The sequence below is a fragment of the Barbus barbus genome (assembly GCF_936440315.1).
Source record: "Barbus barbus genome assembly, chromosome: 10".
NCBI classification, from domain to species: domain Eukaryota; kingdom Metazoa; phylum Chordata; class Actinopteri; order Cypriniformes; family Cyprinidae; genus Barbus; species Barbus barbus.
This window is the reverse complement of record NC_136738.1, coordinates 597,501-622,473: the sequence shown is the minus strand read 5'-3', so window position 1 is coordinate 622,473 and position 24,973 is coordinate 597,501. Positions and strand designations below refer to the sequence as shown.

At 37.5% G+C, this 24,973-nt stretch overlaps 1 protein-coding gene across 1 annotated transcript in view; it reads left to right on the top strand.

The window, feature by feature from the left end:
- The window catches only part of LOC306875755 (immunoglobulin superfamily member 3-like), a 149,016-nt gene that overhangs the window by 117,480 nt on the left and 6,563 nt on the right, over positions 1 to 24,973 (top strand). The window contains exon 7 of the mRNA XM_079426474.1: positions 22,181 to 22,591. Coding sequence (XP_079282600.1) covers positions 22,181 to 22,591 — 411 coding nt within the window. The remainder of the gene's footprint in view (positions 1 to 22,180; positions 22,592 to 24,973) is intronic.

The window sequence follows — 24,973 nt, the reverse complement described above, 5'->3', positions numbered from 1 at the left end:
TCAAAGTGCAGGTATTGTTATTTTTTATTTGTAGTTTTATTTGTATATTTTTTAAATTTACTTTTCAAAGTTTTGGGGTGGGTAGGATTTTAATGTTTTTAAAAGACACAAATCTTTTATGATCACCAAGGCTGCATTTATTTGATCAGACAGTAACAATAACATTGTGTAATTACATTACATTATTAGAATTTAAAATAATTCTATTGTAGTTAAATATGTATATAAATAAATATATTTTAAGATGTAATGCATTTATGTGATGGCAAAGCTGAATTTAGTGTTATATTATCTGTCAGAAATCAGTCTAATATGCTGATTTGCTGCTCAAGGTTATCATCAATGTTGAAAACAGTTTGTTTAATTTTTTGTGGATTTTTTCAGGCTTTGATTTTAAAAAGTTCTAAAAAAAATTGCATTTTCAAAAAAGAAGAAATCTTTTGTAACGCTGTAAATGCCTTCAGTGTCACTTTTGATCAATTCAATGCATCTTGGCTGAGTAAAAGTATCCATTTCTTCAGAAAAAATCAAACATTTGAACTGCAGGGTATGTGTATATACTGTATATGTTAGTATTGCATTACCTTATTTTATTAGCCAAAGTAGTACCACTTACCACTACCATCTAGTAACCATAATTATCAAAACAAGTAATTAAACAAAATGTTAGAACGATTTTGGAAGCTTCATTGAGATTCTAATAATGTGTTATGATTTTACATTTCAAAACCAGCAAGCTGGATCACTCAGCTTTTTCTACATTCGGCCCGAGGTGTCTTATGAAGCAGAACTGTAGTGTACAGTATATTGTTTCTGAGCCAGACCATCTCCATAGAGCTCATTGACATGGAAACACACTCCTGTCTGTCTCTCCATAGCCCAGTCAGAACAGCTGGAGATGTCTTTATTCTTCACCTTCAGCATTTATTGTGTGGGTGTGTGTGTACATGTATATTTTGTTGACATTATTTGTAACCTTGACCCTACATGCCATAAAATGATTTCAATGTTTGGATGCGTGAGAGCTCATGCCGTTGCCCTCCATCTCTCTCCATTTCAAGTTGTGCTTGTAACTGTTGTCTGACCCGGTGTGGAGCAGAGCCTCTTAGTAAGAATCAATGCAAGGACTTGGCAGGAGTTAATGGCTGTGAGACAACCCTGGGGGAGGAACATGCTCTGCTTTCCCCCGCAGGCCTGCTCCCTGCCCTCCGGCTGCACGCGAATCAGTGCAACCCGCCGGAGACATGCTTGTAGGTACACTAGCTCATTCCAGCCTGAGGTTCCCTCGTTACAAAGCGCATCTAAACGGCATTGTGCTTTTGTGTTTGTGATGCCTTTTTGAATGTAAGATGGCTCGAATTTTACAGACAGACAGAAAAACAATGCAATATAAAATGTCATGTACTTGAGATATATTGAATGCATCAGAACATTTCTAAATCGATTCTGTTAACATTACCATTATGAGTTCTATTAGCCTTAACACTATTACCAACATTACCACCAATTTATGCCTTATTATACTTTCCCTTCCTGAAACCAAAAGCTTTATTGCAGCTGACGCATCACTTAAGTCTATCAAGGGATCAAACAACAAGCATGTGTGACTTTATTTCTTCCATCGAACGCAAAAGGAGAATTAAACTGGTTATTTTCCATGCAATTAGAACCCATGGAGACTGAGGCTTTCAAGCTTTTTAAAGACACACAATTACCATAATAGTATCATAAGAGTTTTCTGAATCCATTTGACAGGCAAAAACAATATGTGGTTATTTACTGAGAATATTCCTCTTCATTGAGCACATGCGTCATCGTATCAGTGAACTGGAGAACTAGATCAGTCTGATTCATGAACAAATATTTGTGACCCTGGACCACAAAACTCCAGTCTTAAGAGTCAATTTTTCAAAATTTTAACATGATTTATACATGAAAAGCTGAATAAATAATCTTTCCATTGATGTATGGTTTGTTATGATCGGACAATATTTGTCTGAGATACAACTATTTGAAAATCTGGAATCTGAGGGTGCAAAAAAATCTAAATATTGAGAAAATCTCCTTTAAAGTTGTTCAAATGAAGTTCTTAGCAATGCATATTACTAATCAAAAATGAAGTTTTGATATGTTCATGGTAAGCAATTAACAAAATATCTTCATGGAACATGATCTTTACTTAATATCCTAATGATTTTTGGCATAAAAGAAAAATCAATAATTTTGACCCATACTATGTATTGTTGGCTATTGCTACAAATATACCCCAGCGACTCGAGACTGCTTTTGTGCTGCAGGGACACAATTCAGACCGGTTTTGTGAACTAAATCAAACAATTTATTAAAAACCATCTTACTCAAAAGAACAGTTTGTCCTTTTTAAATCTTGAAAGCCTCAGTTTCAATTCAAAGTAATTGTGTGGAAAAGATGAACGAGTACAGTTCTTCAGAATCTCCTCTTTTGTGTTCAACAGAAGACAGTGAGTCATGCAGGTTTGAAACGACACGAGGGGGAGTAAATCATGACAGAGTTTCATTTTGGGGTGAATTTAAGCAATTCATATTTTCAATAACACTTTATAATAACTGCACGCTATGCATCATTAGTTAAGCATTAGTAAATTAGTCAATTAATCGTTTATAAAGCATTGTCCCAACATTAATAGGCATTAGGAAGCAGTTTATAAATACAGCTGTAAATGCCTTGTTCTTGAGCAGATCTATAATGTTTCATAATTTAATTCTTTATTAATTTATCAGTTTATCATTTCTAAATTAAGTATTATCTTATTTACAAACCAGATATTTAGTTGTCTGTGGTTAATAAGATCAGTGTAAGTAAATGATTAAGAAACTATTTAAATGTACATTTATAAATCTTATTATTTAGACGCATGATATAGTTGTTCAGTGTGTTAATAAATGCATAATTAACACATATTCCTGCTGTAATTCATGATTAAGTCAGGTAGTTATAAAACATGTAGTAGTTGCCAGCCGTCTGTTTGTGTGAGCGCATCTAAAGTGAGGAATATTCATGCCTTGTTAACCCTTTATAAAGGAGATTTAAAGGCTCATTTATCTTCCAAACGGAAAAAATAAACAACACAGAGGGATACAGAACACAGTTTATTTTTTTCCAAGACGCAAAAAATGAAACCGTACGACTGTACACTTGATAAAAAAATAAAAAAACACCTCTGCAATGTCAGAAAAAAAACAAATTGTGTTCTGTATCCCTCTGTGTTGTTTATTTTTTCTCTTTGGAAGATAACTAAGTGTTTAAATCTCCTTTTTAATAGATATGCTTATAAATCAAGAACAAGGCATTTATAGCTGTATTTATAAACTGCTTAATAATGACTTAATGTTGGGACAATGCTTTATAAAGGATGAACTGACTGTTTACTAATGCTTGCTTAATGATTCATAGCGTGCAGTTATTATAAAGTGTTACCATATTTTCTATGTGATTGTGCATTTCATTTGCCTCTTATCTCTTGCAAAGTTGAAGTAGTTTTGTTCGCCCTCTTTATTTAATTTTTCTCCTGAAGGTCTTTAGAGTAAAGTGTGAGTTATGATGTAAAGCTGAGGTGAGCTCTTTTGCCATGTTGGACGTCCTGCTGGGGAGTCTGGCACATTGATGTCTGCAAGACAAGAAATTCTTCCAGATGCTGAGAAATCAAAGTTGTATTTCCTTAAGGTTTTGTTCCAACAAAGCTCATACTGGAAGTATCAAACCAGAAAGAATAAAACAAAGACATTTACGCTTTGTGCAAGACATTGAGCAAGCACGTCCATACTAAACATACTGTACTGGAAAATTGAATATGCCTATTTTCTATATGTAGTAGGATTATGGTGTTCCAATAATAATATTAATAATTGAATATGAAACATCATCATCCAGCTACATTCATCTTAAGTTGATGTACCAGTGAGCACTCAGCACTATATAGAACACTGTCTGGACCCACAAAGCATTGCTCTCAACATTACTTTTGTTTTGTTTGTTTGTTTTAAATATCATACAGTCAAGTAATGCAGTATATGAGTTGACTACAAAAAGAAAAAGTACCATTTAACTGTTGTCCATAGTTTTTATTGTTAAATAAAACTAAATAAAATAAAAGCAAATTTAAAAATGAAAAATGTTGTCTTGGCAGGTAACTACAGAAAACTTGGCAGAAATGAATAAACTTGGCAGTGCTAAAATTACTACGTGAAACTAAAACCAAAATAAAATAAATGTTTACAAAAATGTTAAACAAAAGACTAATAGAAATGAGAAAAGCACATAACGCAATTACTAAAACTTAATCTAAAAATAAAATATTCAAATATTATCAAATACAATAATGGTATATAAATAATGCTAAAATAACAAACTAAAACTATTGTGATTGTAACTTTAAGAGCTATTATGTGTTATAGACTAACATATGACTAACAGTGTAGACTAACATTTATGCTCTGTAAAAATAAAATCTGATAATAGGGTGCAATGTACTGTATTAATATATAGGATTTTTCTATTTTTTTAACAGGTTGCATTTTTGCACTTACGTATATAACGCTCTGTATACTGTATATAGTTTGCATGCACTATATCTGAGCTTACAAAAAAATGACTATATGTGTGTATATTTGTTAAATGTATTAGTTTTTAGCCCCTTATATTAGTTTAGCTCCTCCCACAGGACAAATACAATTCTCTGCCATCTGCATAGCTGCTTTGGCACCAGGGACTGTTGTTTTATAAACCAATTTCACACTTGCAGTGCTTTTCCAAGATTCTCGATTCACAGCGCTTCTCACAACCCCTTGTGTGTTAACGGTTTAGTTTACACAAGCATCTCGTGCATATGTTTAAGATGCAGAGCGAGGCAGAGCTCTTTGCTCCACTGGGTCCATGACCTTACTCTCTCAAGGGGAAAGCCGGCACCCAGACGACCCTTCAACATGCATTTGGGAATCAACTTATCATCCTGAGCGCTCGTTTAGTTTCCCTGGTGTGTGCTTGGCTGTGTGTTTATTGCACTGAATGGTAGGCCGTTAGAGAGCACAAACACACAGATGTTTGAGCAATGGCCCGTGACTTTCCACTGAGATTTTTCTTTAAATCCATTTGAATTTAAAAGTGCACTTTCTAAAATTTTGAAACCCTCCAGCCTGATGGAGAACATCGATGAAGAAGCAGTTCTGCAGACGTGCTGCCTGTGTTTCCGAGGTGTGATTGCTTAACGCGGTCCTGGTGGATATTTGATGTTTTGACATCATAGAGTTGTATCCAACAAACATTTCATAAACATAAACACGGCCCTGCTGTTGATGTTTACTTCATTATTGACATTTGAGAACGGCCCTGATGGAGTCCCGGAGTGTCTCTGTCATCTTCTGTCTCTGAATACAGCCTCCTCCAGTCACTCACAGCGAGGACGCATCGGGCGTTTGATTGGCTGTGAAGTTTCACAAAGAATTGAAGAGTGTAATCTCGCTTACAGCTGCTCTGTTTATAGTCCTAAACTCTGGAGAGAATTAGCCGTTTTGAGTCTTGTGTTCTCTTGGGAGCTTCTAATGGGTTTTTGGAGAAGCTGTTTTCTGTTTATGAGTAAAATAAGAGACTTTTACAGTTTGTTCTACAACAAATTTTAAAGCTACTTTGTTTTAAGTTCAGACTGTGATTACCTTAAAGGGGTCATATGATGCTATTTCAAGTATTCCTTTCTCTTTGGAGTGTTACAAGCTGTGCATAGATAATATTCCTGAAGTTGCAAAGACTAAAGTCTCAAAACCAAACAGATATTCTTTATAAAAGTTAAGACTCGTCCACACCCTCCTAAAACGGCTCATTCAAACACACCCCACGTCTTCATCACTGTGTGGGAAGATTTGCAAAACACCACCCAAAAGTATATGCAAAGAAAGAGGGTGTAGCTATTATTCTGGCTGTAGTATTGTTGCTGCCGCCGGCGCTGTGTCCTGGAGACGCGGTGTTTCATTGTGAAAGCAAAACTACTTTGTTTGGGCTTCCAAAAGAGGACACAACTAGAAATCATTGGTTAAGTTGTATTTAAAACACCGTTCCAGAACAGTTCAACCCAAATATTAGAGTGTGTGCAGCGCATTTTACGGAGGACTGTTTCCTGAACCTGGAAGAGCAGCCTACAATGCCAGCTGTGCACAAAACCTGTTTCTATAAAGTGAGTCAAGGACAGTCTGGTGCTTCTGACTCACAGCCTGTAAGTACGTTTTCTTATTTAAAGAATTTGCCACTGACTATTCAAGCGCTAGTTTTGAGCAGTGTAGAGTAGGTAATGTTTATGTGGTGCGATAGCGATGCATAAAAAGACAGCATAAGTCATTATAATCAGTAATTATGTCCCCACTGGATGCAACAAATGCCTCGTTTATAATGGGTTTTATTGTTTTAGTCTCGTTGTGCCGGGACACGGCATCACAATACAGTAAGGGGCGTAACATTTCAGTCTCATGCTTGAGGTATTCAGCCAATCACAACGCACCGGATAGCTGGCCAATCAGAGCACGCCTCGCTTCTCAGAACGATGAGCTTTGTGAAAATCAACGCATTTCAGAAAGATGGAGCAACAATAATGTACAGTCTTTTTAAAGGAATAGTTAACCCAGAAATAAAGTCTTTCATCTCTGACTCAGATTCTGTTGATCCAAACCTGTACGACTTGCTTTCTTCTGGGGAACATAAAGGAAAATGTGTTGTTTTGTCCATACGGTCAAATTCGGTGGGGTCCGGTGTTGTTTTTATTGTATGGACAATGAAATATTCTTCTAAATATCATCTTTCATGTTCCACAGATGAAAGAAAGTCATACAGGTTTGGATCAACATGAGGGTGAGTTAATAATGACAGAGTTTTAAGTTTTGGATGAGCTATGACCTTAGTGTCTGTCTTCAGTGTTAAAACCAAAACTTCTAAAAATACATTTAAATTTAACACAAAGTTATGATGTTTTTAAGTTTTTGTCATTTCAAAATATCATTGGGTTAACATTTATATGAAAGGATAAGGGAAATCATATATTTTGCCTTCTAGTTCATTTTAAGTAGTTCTGCAGTCTTATAATTAAATTTTTAAAAGTATAAATATTCCATGTAATAATTAATGAGTTTAAAATAGATGATGTATAGATTGTGAAGCCACAGATCTTCTCTTAAGTATTTCATGGCAGCTACCCTTATGCTTCATAAACAATGTAGGACCTTCATTTTTCTCTGCTTTATCTTCATATCTGTTTGTGCAAGTTTTCTAAATGTTAAATACTTCTGGCTAAATGTTGCGAGCTGACATTTTGAGAAACCGGTTGCGTGGAGAAAATACTCTGAAAGAAATGGAGACTGGAGTGGAGGTAATGATGTGTGAAAACATCATGCATCTGACTGAATGCATTATTGAGAGACATTAAATCATGTCTCCAGAAGTGCCTGTTTAATATGTATAAGGCGAAGCTCCTTCTCACTGCGTGAACGTGAGGAACAGAGGCTCAGTGTAAATGCAATAAATGAATCAGTTTTGCAAGGATGGCTTCGTTCACACCGTGAAAACAAACACTACACATTCCTCATGGTTTGTAATAGAAGTTTGTTTTGTGTGCTCAGAGAAGGTCTTGCATCTGGCAGTAAAACAAGTGATGCTCGTCTCGTCTCATAGGACCGGTCGTGTCTATGCTTTAAAGCCGTTTTAGTCATATGTAATACGTATGCCGGCTCGTGTGCTTATCTCAGCACCCACATCAGGAGTTCCTCACAGCATCATGGGAACAGACCGGGGGGCTACACACACCCCACTTGATCTCACGTCTCACGATGAGAAGAAACGTGAAGACGTCACACAGTTTCTTGCTTTTATTTACTCTTTCTCCCAGATTCTTACTCCTCACATTTCATATTAATGAAAAATAAAAATATGTACCTTTTAAAGCAGCTGCTTTACATCTAGAGTTAAGTGGCATGATGCACATTTCATCAACCATTATGAACATTAAAAGGAACAAGAAATTGCCCGGCAAAGTGAAACACTGATGAAAATCTAGTGCAGTATGTTCTCTGTTCACATGGAGATTCAGTCTAGGGGCTGTTTTACTTGAGATCCTTTCAGAAAATTTACATAAGGTGATTTTTATTTTTTCATATTGTGATGTGCAACCAAATGAAACGAATTATAGAAAAATGAAAAATGTAGAGCAGGTGCTTGGTTCCATCCATCAGTTGTTGATTAGATGGAAGTAGATCTGAATTTGAGCTTACAGTTGATTGTAAGAAAGGGATGGGAGTAAAGCTGAGACTGGAGAAGTCTCATTTAACCAAGATTGAGTACATTTTTTTTTTTATTAAAAATTCCGAGGTAAAAAAATAAAGGGTCAAAAAATATCTAATTCTGTAACGCATTTCTAAAATATACAAATTTCTGGTAATACTTTATTTTAGGGTCTCTTTACTAGGAATGCATATTACTATAATATTAGCCATTTATTAGTAGTAATTAAGCACATATTAATGCCTTATTCTACATTCCTAATCCTACCCAACACCTAAATTTAACAACTACCTTACTAACTATTAATAAGCAGCAAATTATTGATTATCATGATCTTGACTTAATATCCTAATGATTTTTGTCATAAAAGAGAAATGTATAATTTTGATCCATACAGTGTATTGTTGTCTATTGCTACAAATATACCTGTGTTACTCATGACTGCTTTTGTGCTGCAGGGACATATATTGTCTTAATCTGGTGATGGCTGTCAGGTTGAACAGTAACTGAGTGGGAAATGTTCAGATTAAAGTTTGACCTAAATAAATATTTCAGTGGCTAAATACCCCCCAAATCTTGAACATATGGTCCAATCCTTCATTTCAGGTTGTTTGTGTTCCACATGAATCATTTGTGGTGTCAGACCGAGAACTAGTGGGATTATTTGCTGAAATATGGAAGAGATGGATGATTAATATAACAGGCTCTGAATGCTGATCATAGCACACATATTCCAAGCACACTCCAATGATTCATAGTTCCCAGTGATAGTGCCTTTCTTGCTGCCTTCACGCATTAAACAGTGTGTAAATTAAAGGACTCAAGTGTGTGTTATCCTATAATTGCTTATCATGCTGATTTATTTCATTTTACTGGAAACAGAGTCTTCAGTTTGAAGTAATATTTAAATAATGCATGTAGGACGGTATTATGTTGTTTTTCTTCCAGAGACAAGAAAGGTGTGTGTGTGTGTGTGTGTGTGTGTAGCCTGCAGGGTGTTTCTGGGGGCAGGAGTTGGCAGTGTTCTGATGTGTGTGTGTGTGTGTGTGGCCTGCAGGGTGTTTCTGGGGGCAGGAGTTGGCAGTGTTAGAGCCGGTGGTCTGGTGTGAGTGTGTGTGTGTGTGTGTGTGTGTGTGTGTGTGGCCTGACGAACATGTTTGGCAATGCTGACAGTCACAGCAACCATTGATCGCTGGTCCTTCTTAAACTGAGGTCCATCTCTCTGAAGAACTCCCAAGAAGCATATTTTTCTCCCCTGAGAAACTTACATTTTATCTAGAATGATAAAACTGCAACACACACACACACTCATTTTAAATATTTATGCGCATCCTACACTGGACAGTCGCTCATTCCACCCTTTCTCCTGATGGATTCCTGTCGTGGATCTATATACATAAGATGTGGGTTGTGAAGGCGGTTTATGCGATTCAGTTCCTCCGGAGGAATCCAGCACTAATGTCAAGTTGGACGTATGAAGTTTCCGAGAGTAGGTTGTTTAAGGCGTTGCTCTGCGTTCATTTGCTGTCCCTCTGTTCCACTTCTGCCACTAAATGAAACCGCGCCGGCAGGTTGATCCGAAGCCGTACGGCGTCGATATTCATCTTCATCTTCAGTTAGTGCTCACGTTTTTTCTTAAATTATAATTTCTGTGTCTTCAAGTGTAATATAGGGACACTCCTCTAGCTGTGATTTCATCATAAATCCAGAGCGCCGATGATGAATCCACACACAAACAGCGTCCCAGCAGAGGCTGCAGTCTGATTTTCTCCTGTTTGAGCTCAACTTTATAAATCTTTTTACATTTTAGAACTCGATTCGGCATTTAAATGTGAATTTTAGGGGTTGTTTTTCCTCCCGTGATTGCGGTTGTGCTTTTATGGCGCATGTGAAATGCAATAAGATGACACATGTTCATTTATGCCGATCTCGAGGGAAGCTGCCTAACCTTCCAACGTTGTGACACAATCTAATCTGTGTGTGGTAATACCAGTGGATGTGTCCTAATGGGACCATTCCCACTCCAGATTAATGAAGCAGTCAGATGTGGAATATGAACATTTTTTCATTAGTTTCTCAGCGCAAACAGGATGGGAAATGGGACAGAAACTGGATTTAGTGTTGCCCTACATAGAATACCAAACCAAAAGAGTTCACCTACACACAGCCAGATATAAAACGCATACTGTTTGCACATGCTTTCAACACAGAAAACAGATCACAGTCAGAGCAGTGGTGAGCGTACATGCTGCTATATTAGCTCTGTTCAAATCCAAACGTGCTGAGCTCCCTACCAAGACAGCATTTTAAGGCATCATGCTGTTTCAGCATTATTATTCTGCCTTCAAAGACATCTTCTTTTGGCCAAATTTGAAGGCAGCATGTGTGTCCTTACCAGAGAACCCCACAATGCATTGCCGTGAGCTCAAATATACTTATTTTTCACTTTTGTGCAAATCAGCGTATCATATTCTAACAACAAAAAATCTACTTTTTAAATAAGTCATGGGAAATTCAACTTGATTTTAAGTTTGTTTGTGTTAGTTAAATTTAAGTTTAAAGTTATTTAGAAAAATATATATCACTGTTTTCACAAGGATATTAAACATCACAACTGTTTTCAACCTGTATAATAATAGGAAATGTTGAAATGAGATGTTATTTTGCAGTACCTTCATTTACAGTAGCATTACACAAGAAATTACTGAAGAATATAAGCTAACTACTAAGATTTAAAATGACATTTGGGACCCTGGACCACAAAACGAGTCTTAAGTATCAATTTGTCAAAATTGAGATTTATACATTATATGAACGCTGAATAAATAATCTTTCCATTGATGTATGGTTTGTTATGATCGGACAATATTTGGCTGAGATACAACTATTAGAAAATCTGGAATCTGAGGGAGCAAAAAAATCTAAATATTGAGAAAATCTCCTTTAAAGTTGTTCAAATGAAGTTCTTAGCAATGCATATTACTAATCAAAAATGAAGTTTTGATATATTTACAGTAAGAAATTTACAAAATATCTTCATGGAACATGATCTTTACTTAATATCCTAATGATTTTTGGCATAAAAGAAAAATTGATAATTCTGACTCATACAATGTATTGTTGGCGATTGCTACAAATATACCCCAGCGACTTCAGACTGCTTTTGTGCTCCAGGGACACACATGGTTAGTGTTAGGATTCGGGTTAGGGTTAATACCTTAAGACATAGTACATGCACGTAGAACAGGACTGTAAAATAAAATGTTACCGAAACGTTTCTTGAGCAGCAAACCAGCACATTAAAATGAATTCTGATGGATAATGTGACAATCAAGACAATGACTCTGTTGATGTTTAACTGGGTTTTATCGTGAAACATTCAAGCGTATAAGCACACAACTAATTAGTTAACCTAACATTCTTCAACACACTGACAAACATGCTATTTGCCCAAGGCCTTTGTAGTTATTGAAGCTTCATCTGCTGAGCAATGCTTTCTGTTAGCCTACTTCTCCCCGTGTTACTCGCGCCACGACTGGATCCAGCCGGCCGGTCTTATAATTAACAAACAATCAATATTAGCTTCCTTCCCCTCTCGCTCTCTTTCTCTCATTCGCTCTTGTACCCGGTTCTGTTGAAACTCTTTCTCATTAATACAGTGCTGTCCCAGTGGCCCTTGTTAAAGTGCTAAGTGTCTTTTACATAAATGGGTCCTGGCAGTGATGGATCAGTGCTCTCCCACACCTGTCGTACCCAGTGGGCACCAGTCTGATGGCTCTCACTATGCCTGTAATTGACGGCATCTGAATTGTCATGGAGAAGCGCTGTCTCTCTGTCCCATGGATGGATCTCTGCTGTCCATCTTCATTAGGAGCACAGTCTTCCAGCATACACCACAATCTCCCTCCAGGGCACAGAGGATTTATCAGCCTCTCTCTTTCCCACACACATTCTCCATTTCTCCTTTCACGAGACCCTGTAGCTTCACGTTCTGCTTCGAACCTCCTTGTCCATTCTGCTTTACCCCACTAAACCAAACTAGTTCACCTGTCCAGATGTGAACAGCAGGTGTTTCGTATCTCCAAGAACCAAGAAGAATGGAGTGGCATTGCATGCGCAGTCGTCTTCAGTGTGGGATGTACTGTAGCCGTGTTGATCATGTCTTCTGCACCGCAATTTTGCTCCAAGCGCTAAAAGGAGAGCAGAAAATGAAGCCATCATCAGCAGGCGAGATATGATTTTGTTTGGCCTCCAAGTAGCATCTAGATGCTCAATTTTATGAAAGGAAGCAGCTTTTAAAGTGGCCAGCGTCTGACTCTGAAACAACAAGCGCCTCTAGGCAGATGGAAGAGGTTTTAAGATCAAATGCATCTATTTAGTAGCAATTTGTTTGAATCAAACAGCAAAGTGACCATATTAACACCTGTGGGTGAGTGTGTGAGAGAGTGTGTGTGTGTGTGTGTGTGAGGCTATATATAGAGAGTTTTTTCAAAACGTTTTGGAAAAAGCCCTTCTCTGTTCATCATTACTGCATTTATTTGATCAGAAAAACAGTAATATTCTGAAATATTATTACTAGGGCTGCCCCCTAATAGTCGACTAATCGTTAGTCGACCAAAATTTTATTAGTCGCTTCGTCTGTGGATTTTTTTTTTTTTTGAGACTAAGTCGTGCAGTCCATGACTAACAGATCATTAACGGCTAGTCTACGTTAATACAGTACATCGGGCAGGACATCCAAACGCTCGCCTGTCATTCATCGACCTCAAATATGGCTTATCATCTGAAATATGTAAGTATTAGCAACTTCACAGTGTTGCTGAGTTCATCTCTTAAACCGAGAACAAAGAAAGCATTAGTTTATCAAATTATTAAAATGTTAATGCAGCCTCCTTACGGTTTTTCCCTGACACATTCATAATCATTACTTCTGCCGGTGCACTGTTGCAAGCTTTATGCATGTGCTTGAGCACTTCTTAGGCTATGTAGGCAATTAAAGGCTCATAATAGTGATTTAAATGGTTTATTAATAAATGTGTGATTAGTCGACTAATGATTCAAATGAACGACTACTAGTCAACCAGAAAAATCCTTAAGTCAAGGACACCCCTAATATTACCATTTTAAAATGACTGTTTTAATATAATTTAAAAATGTCATTAGTTTTCAATAATGGCAAAGCTGAATTTTCATTAGTTTTCAGTAATATGTACAGTAGAGTGCATATTAAAATGAGTAATTTGCCTTGTATAATTTCAGTTAGTCGGCAGTACTACTTGGATGTTCTGGTTTGATTAAAAGTGATACTTGGCCTGACAAATCTGAGAAGCACTGATCTACAGTATTCTCCAGACCGTATCCCAGGAGCCTTCATGTAGAGCACCTTATATTCCTCTCAGATACCACAAGCTCTTTGCTCCTAATTCAATCACTAGAGCTTTGTGTGCTCCCTTATTTTCCATCCCAGTGCCCAGGCAATAGACCTTACTCCATGACATTCACTGACACAATGGAAGATTGATGAAGCACATTTGTTTCTGAAGCATTCATATCCAAAACCATTTCATAGGGGTTTGGTAATAAATTAGTTCTGAAGTGATGCCCAAGGTCAATATATAGGACACTGTCTCCCACCTGATTCTCAGAGAACCCCTTCAGTACACACAAACTCACACCCACCTGCTCTCTGGCTCTGTTCTAAAACCTCCTGAACTGCCTACACAGACAGCATTTTAAGCAGCATAGGCTCACTGAAAACCTGCATCTACCTACATTTTTGCAAAACTCCAAAATGCATACAATTCAGTGCAAGTTGAACATCCATTTTTTTTCTTTTTCTTTATTAGAGTATTAGAGTACAGCATTGTTAACTTGGCAACAAAGCCCCAAACTCATTTGAAATTAATTATTTGTTTTCTGTGCAACATAAATGAGGTGTGCACTTTGTATGATGCTTAAAGGGATAGTTCACCCAAAAATGAAAATGGTCACTTTCTCACCTTCATGTCATTCCAAACCCATAAGACCTTAGTTTGTCTTCGGAACATAAATCAAGATATTTTTGGTGAAATCCGAGAGCTTTCGGACCCTTTTTATTAACTAACATTAACAAAGATTAATAAAGAGTGTAATAAATGTAGTGTTCATTGTTCGTTCATGTTAATTAATACATTAATGTTATCAAATGACACCTTATTGTAAAGTGTTACAGAAAACAAAAATACAACAATTCAACAATTTCTTCTCTTCCGTGTCAGTCGATGCATGTTCACTAGAGTACCGCAACACATGACAGTTAGACAGCAAGGCTTCTCTCTAAACATGTTTGGAAATTTTAACTGATGGTGCTACAAATGTCATTTTGCATATTCTGAAAAAAAAAAAAAAAGATTTTCACTCATGCATTTATTAGACCACTTGTAAACACTTTTAAATACATATCCTTAGTCATCACCAGTGCTTCTTCAAGCTGTCTGTAATAACTCCTCTTCAGTAGCTCTCCCCTGCCTGTATCCATAAACACACTTCATAGCATTTTTAATCAAAGTCTCTGAGGATGCCACTCATCTTTTTTTTTTTTTAAAGCTGAGCTCCCTAGCTAATGTTACTTGACTTCTTCACTTTTCAGTTCGCGTAATGTTCCTTTTTACTTTTTGCACGAGTTGTTTTTGCTGATTATCATACATATGAGGCTCAGAGTGCAAAACGACAGAAAGGCCTGTGGGTAAAATGACGAGAGCATTAAACAGATGCTATTCAGCCACATTCCTCGCCAGACACTCGCTCCGGCCAAAAGAAAACATTGGATTTAGTTGAATGCGTCTGTCTCGGTGCATATAAACACATGCCACCTATGCCCTCTCTAGCAGACCTCAGTGTACTTATGCTTTCCGATAACACACAGCAATCCCAGAGTTCCCTGATAACCACACAGAGCTGTTTTTGCTGCATCACAGACCCAAACCCGCACATATGTTGTAAGTTAAGGGAGGGGGGACACGTCTCAACGGAAGTTGGAAAATTAAAGCAGGACACAGAGGGCTCATCTGTGGACTCCCTGCCCGAGCACAGATCCACATAATTACAATATAGCCCTAATTGCATTGTAGAAGACTGCTGGAAATCCTTCTGCAACACAAAGGAATCAGAGATGTATCGGCCTCATTAGCATAGATATTAGGCTCCCATTATGTTTTTGTAGCAGACGGAGGGCAGCAGTGCTCAAGCCCCATTCTTCACTGTGCAAGGCGGATGTGCTTAAACTGCTCTCCTGAGGGAACACAGCCTCCCACCCCTCAAAAAACACACACACAATCGGTTTCATGGGATTAAGCACATTTAAGAACATTTTTTAAATTTCAGAACATTTAATATGACACACATCAGGCTCTGCTGCTTGGATTAACAGTTAGAAGAGCTCATGGAAGAGCAGTCAAGTTTGGAGCTCTAAGCCGGCCTTCAATGCACTTGGGTTAGTGCTGCATTAAAAAAAGTTTTTTTTTTGTTTTCAATTGAAAGTCACTTACTCCACTCCATAGTCCATCATTTCACTTTTCCTCTCATTTCTCAGTCTCCACTTGTGCTCGTGCAAATAGACGTGCTTGTGGAACTCATAAATATGCATGAACTGGGATATTATTATGTTGTAAGTGATTGACAATGATAAGGACTCTTCATCTGTCAGTGGGGGTTGAAATTAGCAGCTACCGATTAACTGTTCTTCCCTAATGACTGCTTTGTGTTTTGTGTCATCAACAGAACTCTTGAAAGATTGCTGTTTTAATAATGGAATAAGAAATACTTAGTGGCATAGATCCCATTTACATCGCAGGTCACATAAATGTTAGTTTTAGTCTTTTTTCCTGTGAAATCATATAGACTTATGGCCAGTTCACACTGCACCAATAGACCAAGGCTGACAATCATCAGATTACAGTATTTCACCTCCCAGACATTCACGACCCTACAAGTGCTGATTCAGCATGTTCAATCAGCCAAAACAAGCTCCGACAGATGCTAAAAGACACAGATAAGGGAAAAAACTGATCTGACAAAGTCCAGTAAAGTGTCTGCTACAATATGTTGGTGAAACACACTTTACTGTATTTTGCTAGAGCCATTTTCTCGAATAGATGTGCATCATGTCTTTGGTTCACTGTGAATCAGTAATAAACATTCGAGCATGTGATATGTTGTTTCCTATGATTGGGATTCCAGTGTAAATACATTTTGAATGCCGTTACTACTCAACAGCTGCTGATACATTTTTTACCTACTCTATCTTTTAATAATAGCCTTTTTGTAAATCATCCATTACATTTGACATTCAGAGAACAATCTATACTGTTGAGATCCGACTGAAATGATCAGGACGTTGTTTAAAATACATTTAAGACCAATGTGCGGAGTGAAGGGTAAAACATCCAGTCAGGAACAGCATAAGATTTGTTAAAATTGCATATGTGTCCCTGGAGCACAAAACCATGGGTATATTTGTAGCAATAGCCAACAATATATTGTATGGGTCAAAATGATCAGTTTTTCTTTTATGCCAAAAATCATTAGGATATTAAGGAAAGATTGTTTTCCATGAATATATTGTGTAAATGTAATAACCGTGAATATATCAAAACTTAATTTAATTGCTAATAACTCAATTTAGGCGATTTTCTAAATATTTAGATTTTTTTGCACCCTCAGATTCCAGATTTTCAAATAATTGTATCTCATCCGAATATTGTCTTATCATAACAAACCATACATCAATGGAAAGATTATTTATTCAGCTTTTATAGGATGTATAAATCTAATTTTCACAAAATTGACCCTTACGACTGTGGTCCAGAGTCACATATTATTTTTTTCTCATCTTTCCTTTGTACCTCACTGTGACAGAGTGGGCCACATTTATTGCCTCTGACAAAGTTCTGGCAGTGTCAGAGATTTAGTGTGGCATTCGTGCTGCGTGACTGCTCCTACAAGCTGTACAGTCTGACTTTTACCCAAGATCTCACTGGGAACATACTGTTCAGGCTTTAGTTTCAGTAAAGGCTCTTTTTGGACTAGCAAGGACATTTTGTTTGCTCAGTTATAGTATGTTTAGCACAAACTTTGATTAAAATAAAAACTTTTTTTTATTCCTCATGATATGGCCCCTTTAAAAATCTCCAGTGCATGTGAATGTCACTGGAATATTAATGTAATAAATAAGTGTTTTGGTGTTTCTTGATGGGAAGGCTGCATTATCTTTGGAGATTGTGTCATCAATAAATAAACCAAATAAAAGCATCTTTATCTCGGCAGCGCAGCGTGTTGGTAATTAACTGGGGCTAACAAATTGGACACACGCAGGAGGAGGGAATGCAGCTCTCTGTCTTCTTAGAAAATCACAAATGCACTCGAAACATTTTCTCTGTTTGCTTTTTCCGCTGCCACCCTCCCCCTCCGTCTGAGAGCCGTCACAAACTGCCTCTAATCAAGCTCTGAGCTGTTTAAAATGTGCTGCTTGATTTGCTTCTCTCGTACTCTCCCATCTTTTTTTTCTTCTCTCGCTTTTCATACATTTATTGATTTTCCTAATTCGATTGTACAACAAAAATGAAATGGCTTGCAGTTTTGAAAACAAATATCTTGTTTAATCAAATAGTTTAATCATGCCTGGTGGAGTCAGAGTCGGAGAGGATTTAATTGGCCGCCTTCCTTCATTAGGACACATGGAGGAGACCCTCTGAAGGATTCAGACCTAGTAAGGGTAACCCTAAAAGCAAGTGAATGATGGAAAACCCACACGAGTATTCATAACTATGGCTAATATGAGTGGGGAGATAATCTTATCTGCTGCAACTCTTGGGAACTAATGAATAGCTGCTTCTGTAGGACAGAAAGTACAAAGACCAATGGACCTCATTTCCGTCTTGTCAAAGGCTCCCTAGTCTGCTCATTTTCTTTATTAGAAAACTGAATGTGGGAAGAGAGAGCGAGTGGAGCGTCAGTCCTCCGCTCCAAGTCCACTAATGCATCATGCTGAAAGAAAAGCATTGACCAGGAGTGAGCTTGAAACAGAGAAGGCAAATGTTTCCAATCATGTTCGCTGTATTGCTTTTCTGTTGCCCAGGAGACTAAACTGTGTCTCGACTGTGAGCTGTCGTGCATATCTTTTCTCTGATTTCAAAACCTTTGTGAATAACCTTATGTAAATCTGAGCAATATTGTATGATTGTATTTGTGCAGCAGTGCTAGAATCAAACAACAGTATTAGGTGCTTTGAAAATGGCATTGTGTTTGTAAACATGATTTTCTGAATATCTGCTGAATGCACCTGTGATCGGTGATGTGATCGGCCACAAACAAATGCAGTAAAGAAAACTTGCAAAAGATTCAACTTGCAGGTACAGTTTTAAGCAACTGGCATTAAAGGGATAGTTCACCTAAAAATGTAAATTTGATGTTTATCTGCTTACCCCCAGGGCATCCAAGATGTAGGGGACGTTGTTTCTTCAGCAGAACACAAACGAAGATTTTTAACTCAAACCGTTGCAGTCTCTCAGTCATATAATGGCAGTCAATGGGACTCAGGAAAAGTGTAGTTTACTTCCCTGCATTGACGTATTTCCTATGGAAACAGGAAGCTTGAGTGTGGTGTATCAAAGAGCTTTTCATCTTATTATAATCTCAACATATTAAGGTAAAAAAAAAAAAAGACATGTCGAGATCACGAAAAAATGTACAGATGAGTAAATGTCAACCGCATATATCTGCTAAAAGTGAATTTTCAACAGCACATAAATGGCTTCAAAGCTAAATTAACTAAAAGCCACATAACTCTAATTTTGATTTCATGGGGTCTATAATCCCTGACATCTCTTTTTTAGCCTTTGTTTTCTGTCAAAACCAGAGAAATTAGAAAGAAAACTAAGAAATCTGTTGTGGAAATCCCATCCATTGGTGGTTCTGCTTTAGAGGATTGAAGAGTCATTCTCCTGCGATTAGCTGCTAGCTCTGTAGAGATTCCCTATGGAATGACTGCCAGCGCTTTGAGAGCATCTTTAGTGTGCACACATCCAGTAATGTTTGATGTCTGAGGGCACACAACATGCCATTTTGCATTTACAGGATAAATGCCTGTTAGCAGTGTCAAAAACTGCTGAAGTTTATGCACATTTTTGTCAATTTAAAGTAGTGCTGTCATCCAAAATAAAAGTTTTGTTTACATAATATATGTGTGTATTGTTTAAATGTATTGTTTATATAAAAAAAAACATGCATGTATACATTTCAGAAAAATATGCTATGTTTATATATTAAATATATTTATATATATATATAAATTATATGAATATAAAAATATACATGTAAACATTTTCAAAATATAAACCGTGTCTCTTTATATTTGCATTATAAATATACACGGTACACACATATATTATACAAACAAAAACTTTTATTTTGGATGTGATTAACCGCGATTGATCGTTTGACAGCACTAATTTTAATTAAATTCTGTCCCACTGCAGATTCTGAATGTACTCTTTATATGTATCCTGAAAACTGCACTTCAGTGAATATACACAACTGTTTTGAAGTCTCCTATAAGTCACAAAGAATGCACTGAAATGTTATTACAATTTAAAATAACTGTTTCCTATTTTAATATATTTTAAAATGTAATTTATTCTGGTGATAGCTACATTATCAACAGCCATTACTTCAAATGAGTGAGGAGCCGTCTTGTTTCAAGAGCTTTCTAACCTTTTTAACATTAAAAAATGACTTTGATTCTCATAGTGATCTTTCTTTTGTTAAGTAACTTTTTTGTTTTTTTATTTAAGAGCTAAATTAGCAGTTAGTGCTGGCTTTATGCAAACAAGCAACTGATCTAGTGCAACTATACCATCAACAGCTGAAGGGACACAGACACTCATTCCTGTCAGCTTTGTTGGAGTCCTCTGTTGTAAAGCTGAACTGTGGGGAGATATTAACTCTGACAGCCCTGCAGGATGAACAAAGCTCATTTTGCAGCGTGACATTTTAATTTTAGAAGCTCTTGGCCTGATAGCATGTACAATGACAACAGTATGTCAGCAGACGCCGGTATTACCGCAAACATCAAATGCAATTGTGATCGTTAATTATTTGTCATAGTTTTCTCTGCTATTTTTTTTTGGAGTGGTCTGTGTGTGGATTTTAAGAATATGGAATAAAGCCCATATATTTGATGAGTCAAAAGCCTAAATTGAGGAACAATTCCTTTTGCGGTTTTATTTTTATAAATCTTAAAAAACCTTAGAGATACAGTGTTAAATCGGTGAGATTTGACACTATACAATTGAGTTGAGGAGCTTTGCTGCAGGGATTGGGTTTCTGGCCGGCTGGTTAGAAGCGTAAGAGTGTTCATGCAACTGTTCACGGAGAAGGTCCAGGCTTAGGGATGATTCAGGGGACTTTGCTAGAAGAGCGTGATGGGGATTACCAGAGCCAAAGTGTCAGCTAAAGCATGTTTAGCAAAGAGCCATTAAAGCAGGAAAAACAGAATGTGAAGTTTAACAGATGCTCATTAATTTGAGGTAATAAAAGAAACAATCATATGAAGTCCCACCAAATTTGTATTTTCTTTATAAAAGGCACTGCGTGTGTGTGTGTGTGTGTGTGTGTGTGTGTGTGTGTGTGTGTGTGTGTGTGTTGAGGGAAAATGAGAGGAGTAATGCAGTGGCGTATGTTTAATGCTTTTGCCTGAATCATTTGCACGTTGTTGTCAAATTAACGGAGATGCACGTAGGACATCTGCTCTCTTTACTTTTGAACGCTTCTCTGCTGCACATATCTAATGATCTACATTTGTAAGTATGTGAGACCTTTTATTAACAAGTGTGAAAGTGTGTCTCCCATCTTCATTGTGTCTTGTGCCTGAACTCTTCTGGTACTCATAAATCCACTCATCGTGTGAAATAGCAGCCGTTGCAGATGACTTTCACACCTGACGCACCTGTAGTAATCCAATATGTATGCCCAGGATCCCGCAGCCCTGCTCTGCCAAGAATGTTTCTGATGTCTTATTTTTTCCAGATCTAAAACAAGCGATTCCAGCTCTCCTTCAGCAACAGGAAATATGTGACCCTGGACCACAAAACCAGCCTTAAATGTCAATTTGTCAAATTAAGATTTACACATAATCTGAAAGCTGAATAAATAATCTTTCCATTGATGTATGGTTTGTTAGGATCGGACAATATTTGGCTGAGATACAACTATTTGAAAATCTGGAATCTGAGGGAGCAAAAAAATCTAAATATTGAGAAAATCTCCTTTAAAGTTGTTCAAATGAAGTTCTTAGCAATGCATATTACTAATCAAAAATTAAGTTTTGATATAGTTACAGTAGGAAATTTACTAAATATCTTCATGGAACATGATCTTAATATCCTAATGATTTTTGCCATGAAAGAAAAATCAATAATTTTTGGCTATTGCTACAAATATACCCCAGCGACTTTAAGACTGCTTTTGTGCTCCAGGGTCACATATCCATTCTGGTTAAAGGCCTATTCACACCAGAAAGAAACAGGGGATTCCTATGGATATTATTTCAAAGTGCACTTTTTTATAAGTGTATTTATGTGTGTTAAGAAACATGAAAGTGTACTCTTTAAGTGGCCTTTTATTTCATTAATATATTATCTTAAAGGACAGTTTTTTTAAAAGATACTTTTAAGATTTGAAGTACATTACAAGTGCACTTCTTTTTCACAAGGGTACTCACAGACAAGAATATCTGTCTGCCAACAGACAGAAGTGTCTTTTTCTAATGTATTTGGTCTAAATAGTCTGTAAATAGTCTTGGTATTCATTGTTCTAACAACGTTTCCCCTTTTTTTCTTTCTCCTCCTTTAGTGAGTAAACTGAAGGTGCACAAGTCCAACCAGAGTCTGCAGTTTCTGGAGGACAGTCGGGTGCGTGTCAACTGCTCCATTACCTCTCAAACCAGCCCGGACTCCCAGCATGCTGTGCTGTGGTACGCCCGGAAGGCAGAGGCAGGAGAGCCGGATGAGCTGCTGCTGAAGATCGAACACTCTGGAGCGTTCGAGTATGGAGCGTATGCAGAGGAGGAACGTCTCCGCAGCCGTGTGCAGTCAGAGAGGCTCTCTCCTCGGCTCTACGGCCTCACCCTGCACCGTGCCGAGACCAGCGACTCTGGAACATACTACTGCCATGTGGAGGAGTGGCTCATGGACCCCGATGGACTCTGGTACAGCCTGGCGCAAGACTCCTCCGGCTTCACACATGTGATGGTGAGACAGCCAGGTAAGAATGCCTTTGCTTATCAAATGGATGGATATGTATGTTTGTGACCCTGGACCACAAAGCCTGTCTTAAGTGTCAGTTTTTCAAAATTGAGCTTTATACATCATCTGGAAGCTGAATAAATAATCTTTCCATTGATGTATGGTTTGTTAGGATAGGACAATATTTGGCTGAGATACAACTATTGAAAATCTGGAATCTGAGGGAGCAAAAAAATCTAAATATTGAGAAAATCTCCTTTAAAGTTGTTCAAATGAAGTTCTTAGCAATGCATATTACTAATCAAAAATTAAGTTTTGATATATTTATGGTAGGAAATTTACAAAATATCTTCATGGAACATGATCTTAATATCCAAATGATTTTTGGCATAAAAGAAAAATGTATAATTTTGATCCATACAATGTATTGTTGGCTATTACTATAAATAAGGTGTGTATTGTTCCAATAAGGTGGCATCCATTTAATAATTTGAATTAAAACTATAATTTACACTCAATACGTTATTATTGTGTACTGTTTTATAATGTACTACAATACTGAGGTGCAGATAATTGCCACTATTTGCAATAAGTAGTATAAATAGCAGAAAATCTTGCTATTTTAACAGCGTAAATAGAACTTAGTGCAAATAGCCACTGCCAAACTTTTGTCAGTAGTTATAAAATAAAATTGATAATTGTACTCAATTGCATACCAGTAAATAGTAAAACCAGAGAAATCTTGCGGTAGTCTCTTTCATTTTTTTTTTTTTTTCAAGAGCTGTATATTTATTTTGATAACAGGGTTGCAGAAATTCCTCAAATAAAATAAACAAAAGAAAACATCTCAGGCCCTCCTGAGATTAAAGATCATAATTTTCTAAAGGATTTTCTGAAGAATCCTCTGGACCTTTTTTGTGTCTTGTTCATGGAAAGTGCTGGACCGTATTTACAATGGCACCCAACTAGCCATGTTGGCCTTTATTCCTATAGCAGACTCCGAAGCCTTTGAGATTCAGTTGTCGGTGTGTGTAGCAGTCCCATGGGCTTACCAGGCCATCTGGCATGAGAGGATCGGAAAGAGCAGCATGAAAACATTCTCCCCCTGAGACCACCGTGGAGCGCAGCCATCCCAAGCTCATGTCTGCCCGAGCTGAATCATTCATCAGCATGTGTGCATTTATGAGAGGAAGATATAAAGAGAGACAGGGGCTTTGTATGTCTAACTCCTCAAACGCAAACCTGCAGTGTATCAGCCCCTCAGGGAGCCCCACACATGGGCCACAGACCTTAGCACTCACAGTGCAGGCGGCGAGGGGGAGTCAGAACCTCATATCAGACACAATCACGACTGCCGGAGCCCAGAGGCTTTACTCATGAGTGCCACACAGCTGCTGCTCCTCTATACACCCCACACAGCTGCCCGTGAAGACCCCTGCTGCAGACCGCCTTGGCTATTCATCTACCCCCCCCCCCCCTCCTTTGCAGATAATGTCCACTTTTTCCTGTAACATCATGACCTAGCTTCTGTAGACCGGTCTAGTGTGGTTCAGGTGACTGTGTCAGAAAAGTTGCATTAGTCTGATGCCATCTGGACTCTTTGACAGCACTGAATCAAAGCTTTGACAGATCCCAACCTGACACAACACACTCTTCAATATTACCGCTCTACACATGGGTCATCGACTTACCGCTGTTACACAGACACGTCTTGTTGTGTTGTTTGTCCTCGGGTCCGTTGAGCAAGTAGCTTTAGGAGCACAGGTGGCCAAGACATCTGCTTCTCTGAAACAAACCAAGGTCAAGGAAAGTGTGTTTGGGTGCTTTTACTGGTCAGATAACTTCAAAAAATTATAAATTATTATTATAAATGAATAATGCAAATCTAACATTCACATTGACATGCTGATCATTATGGAAGCCCTTATTTTGCATAGCTGTTATGCATTTTCTATTCTTCAGCATGAATGCATTTCCCTTTGCATACAGTATGTTCTTCTCAGCACTGCTTTAGGCAAGCTGTCTTTCATGAATTCTGTATTTTACACCATTATCTATTTTTACCTCTCATATATGTACCGTGCATATCTCTATAATATATCTAAATATGCACTTAAATTCCAGGCGTATTTTTCCTGGGGATGCAAGTGTGGGTGTCAGATCACCTCCCTGCTGCACGATTGCTTGAAATAGCATGCATAATGTATTTACAAATAGAAAGTTGATGAAAGGTTCAGCACCTCGTAATCTGCCATCTTCAAAGTTGCACTGCTTTTACATGAGCAGAAGATAAGTGGAGCCCCTTAAAGTGTGCCGGAAAATGCAGTCTTATTTTTAGCTGATCTCAGCTCAAGACCCTGCTGAAGGAGCTTGTGACTTCTCACACAAAATGTGATGATCC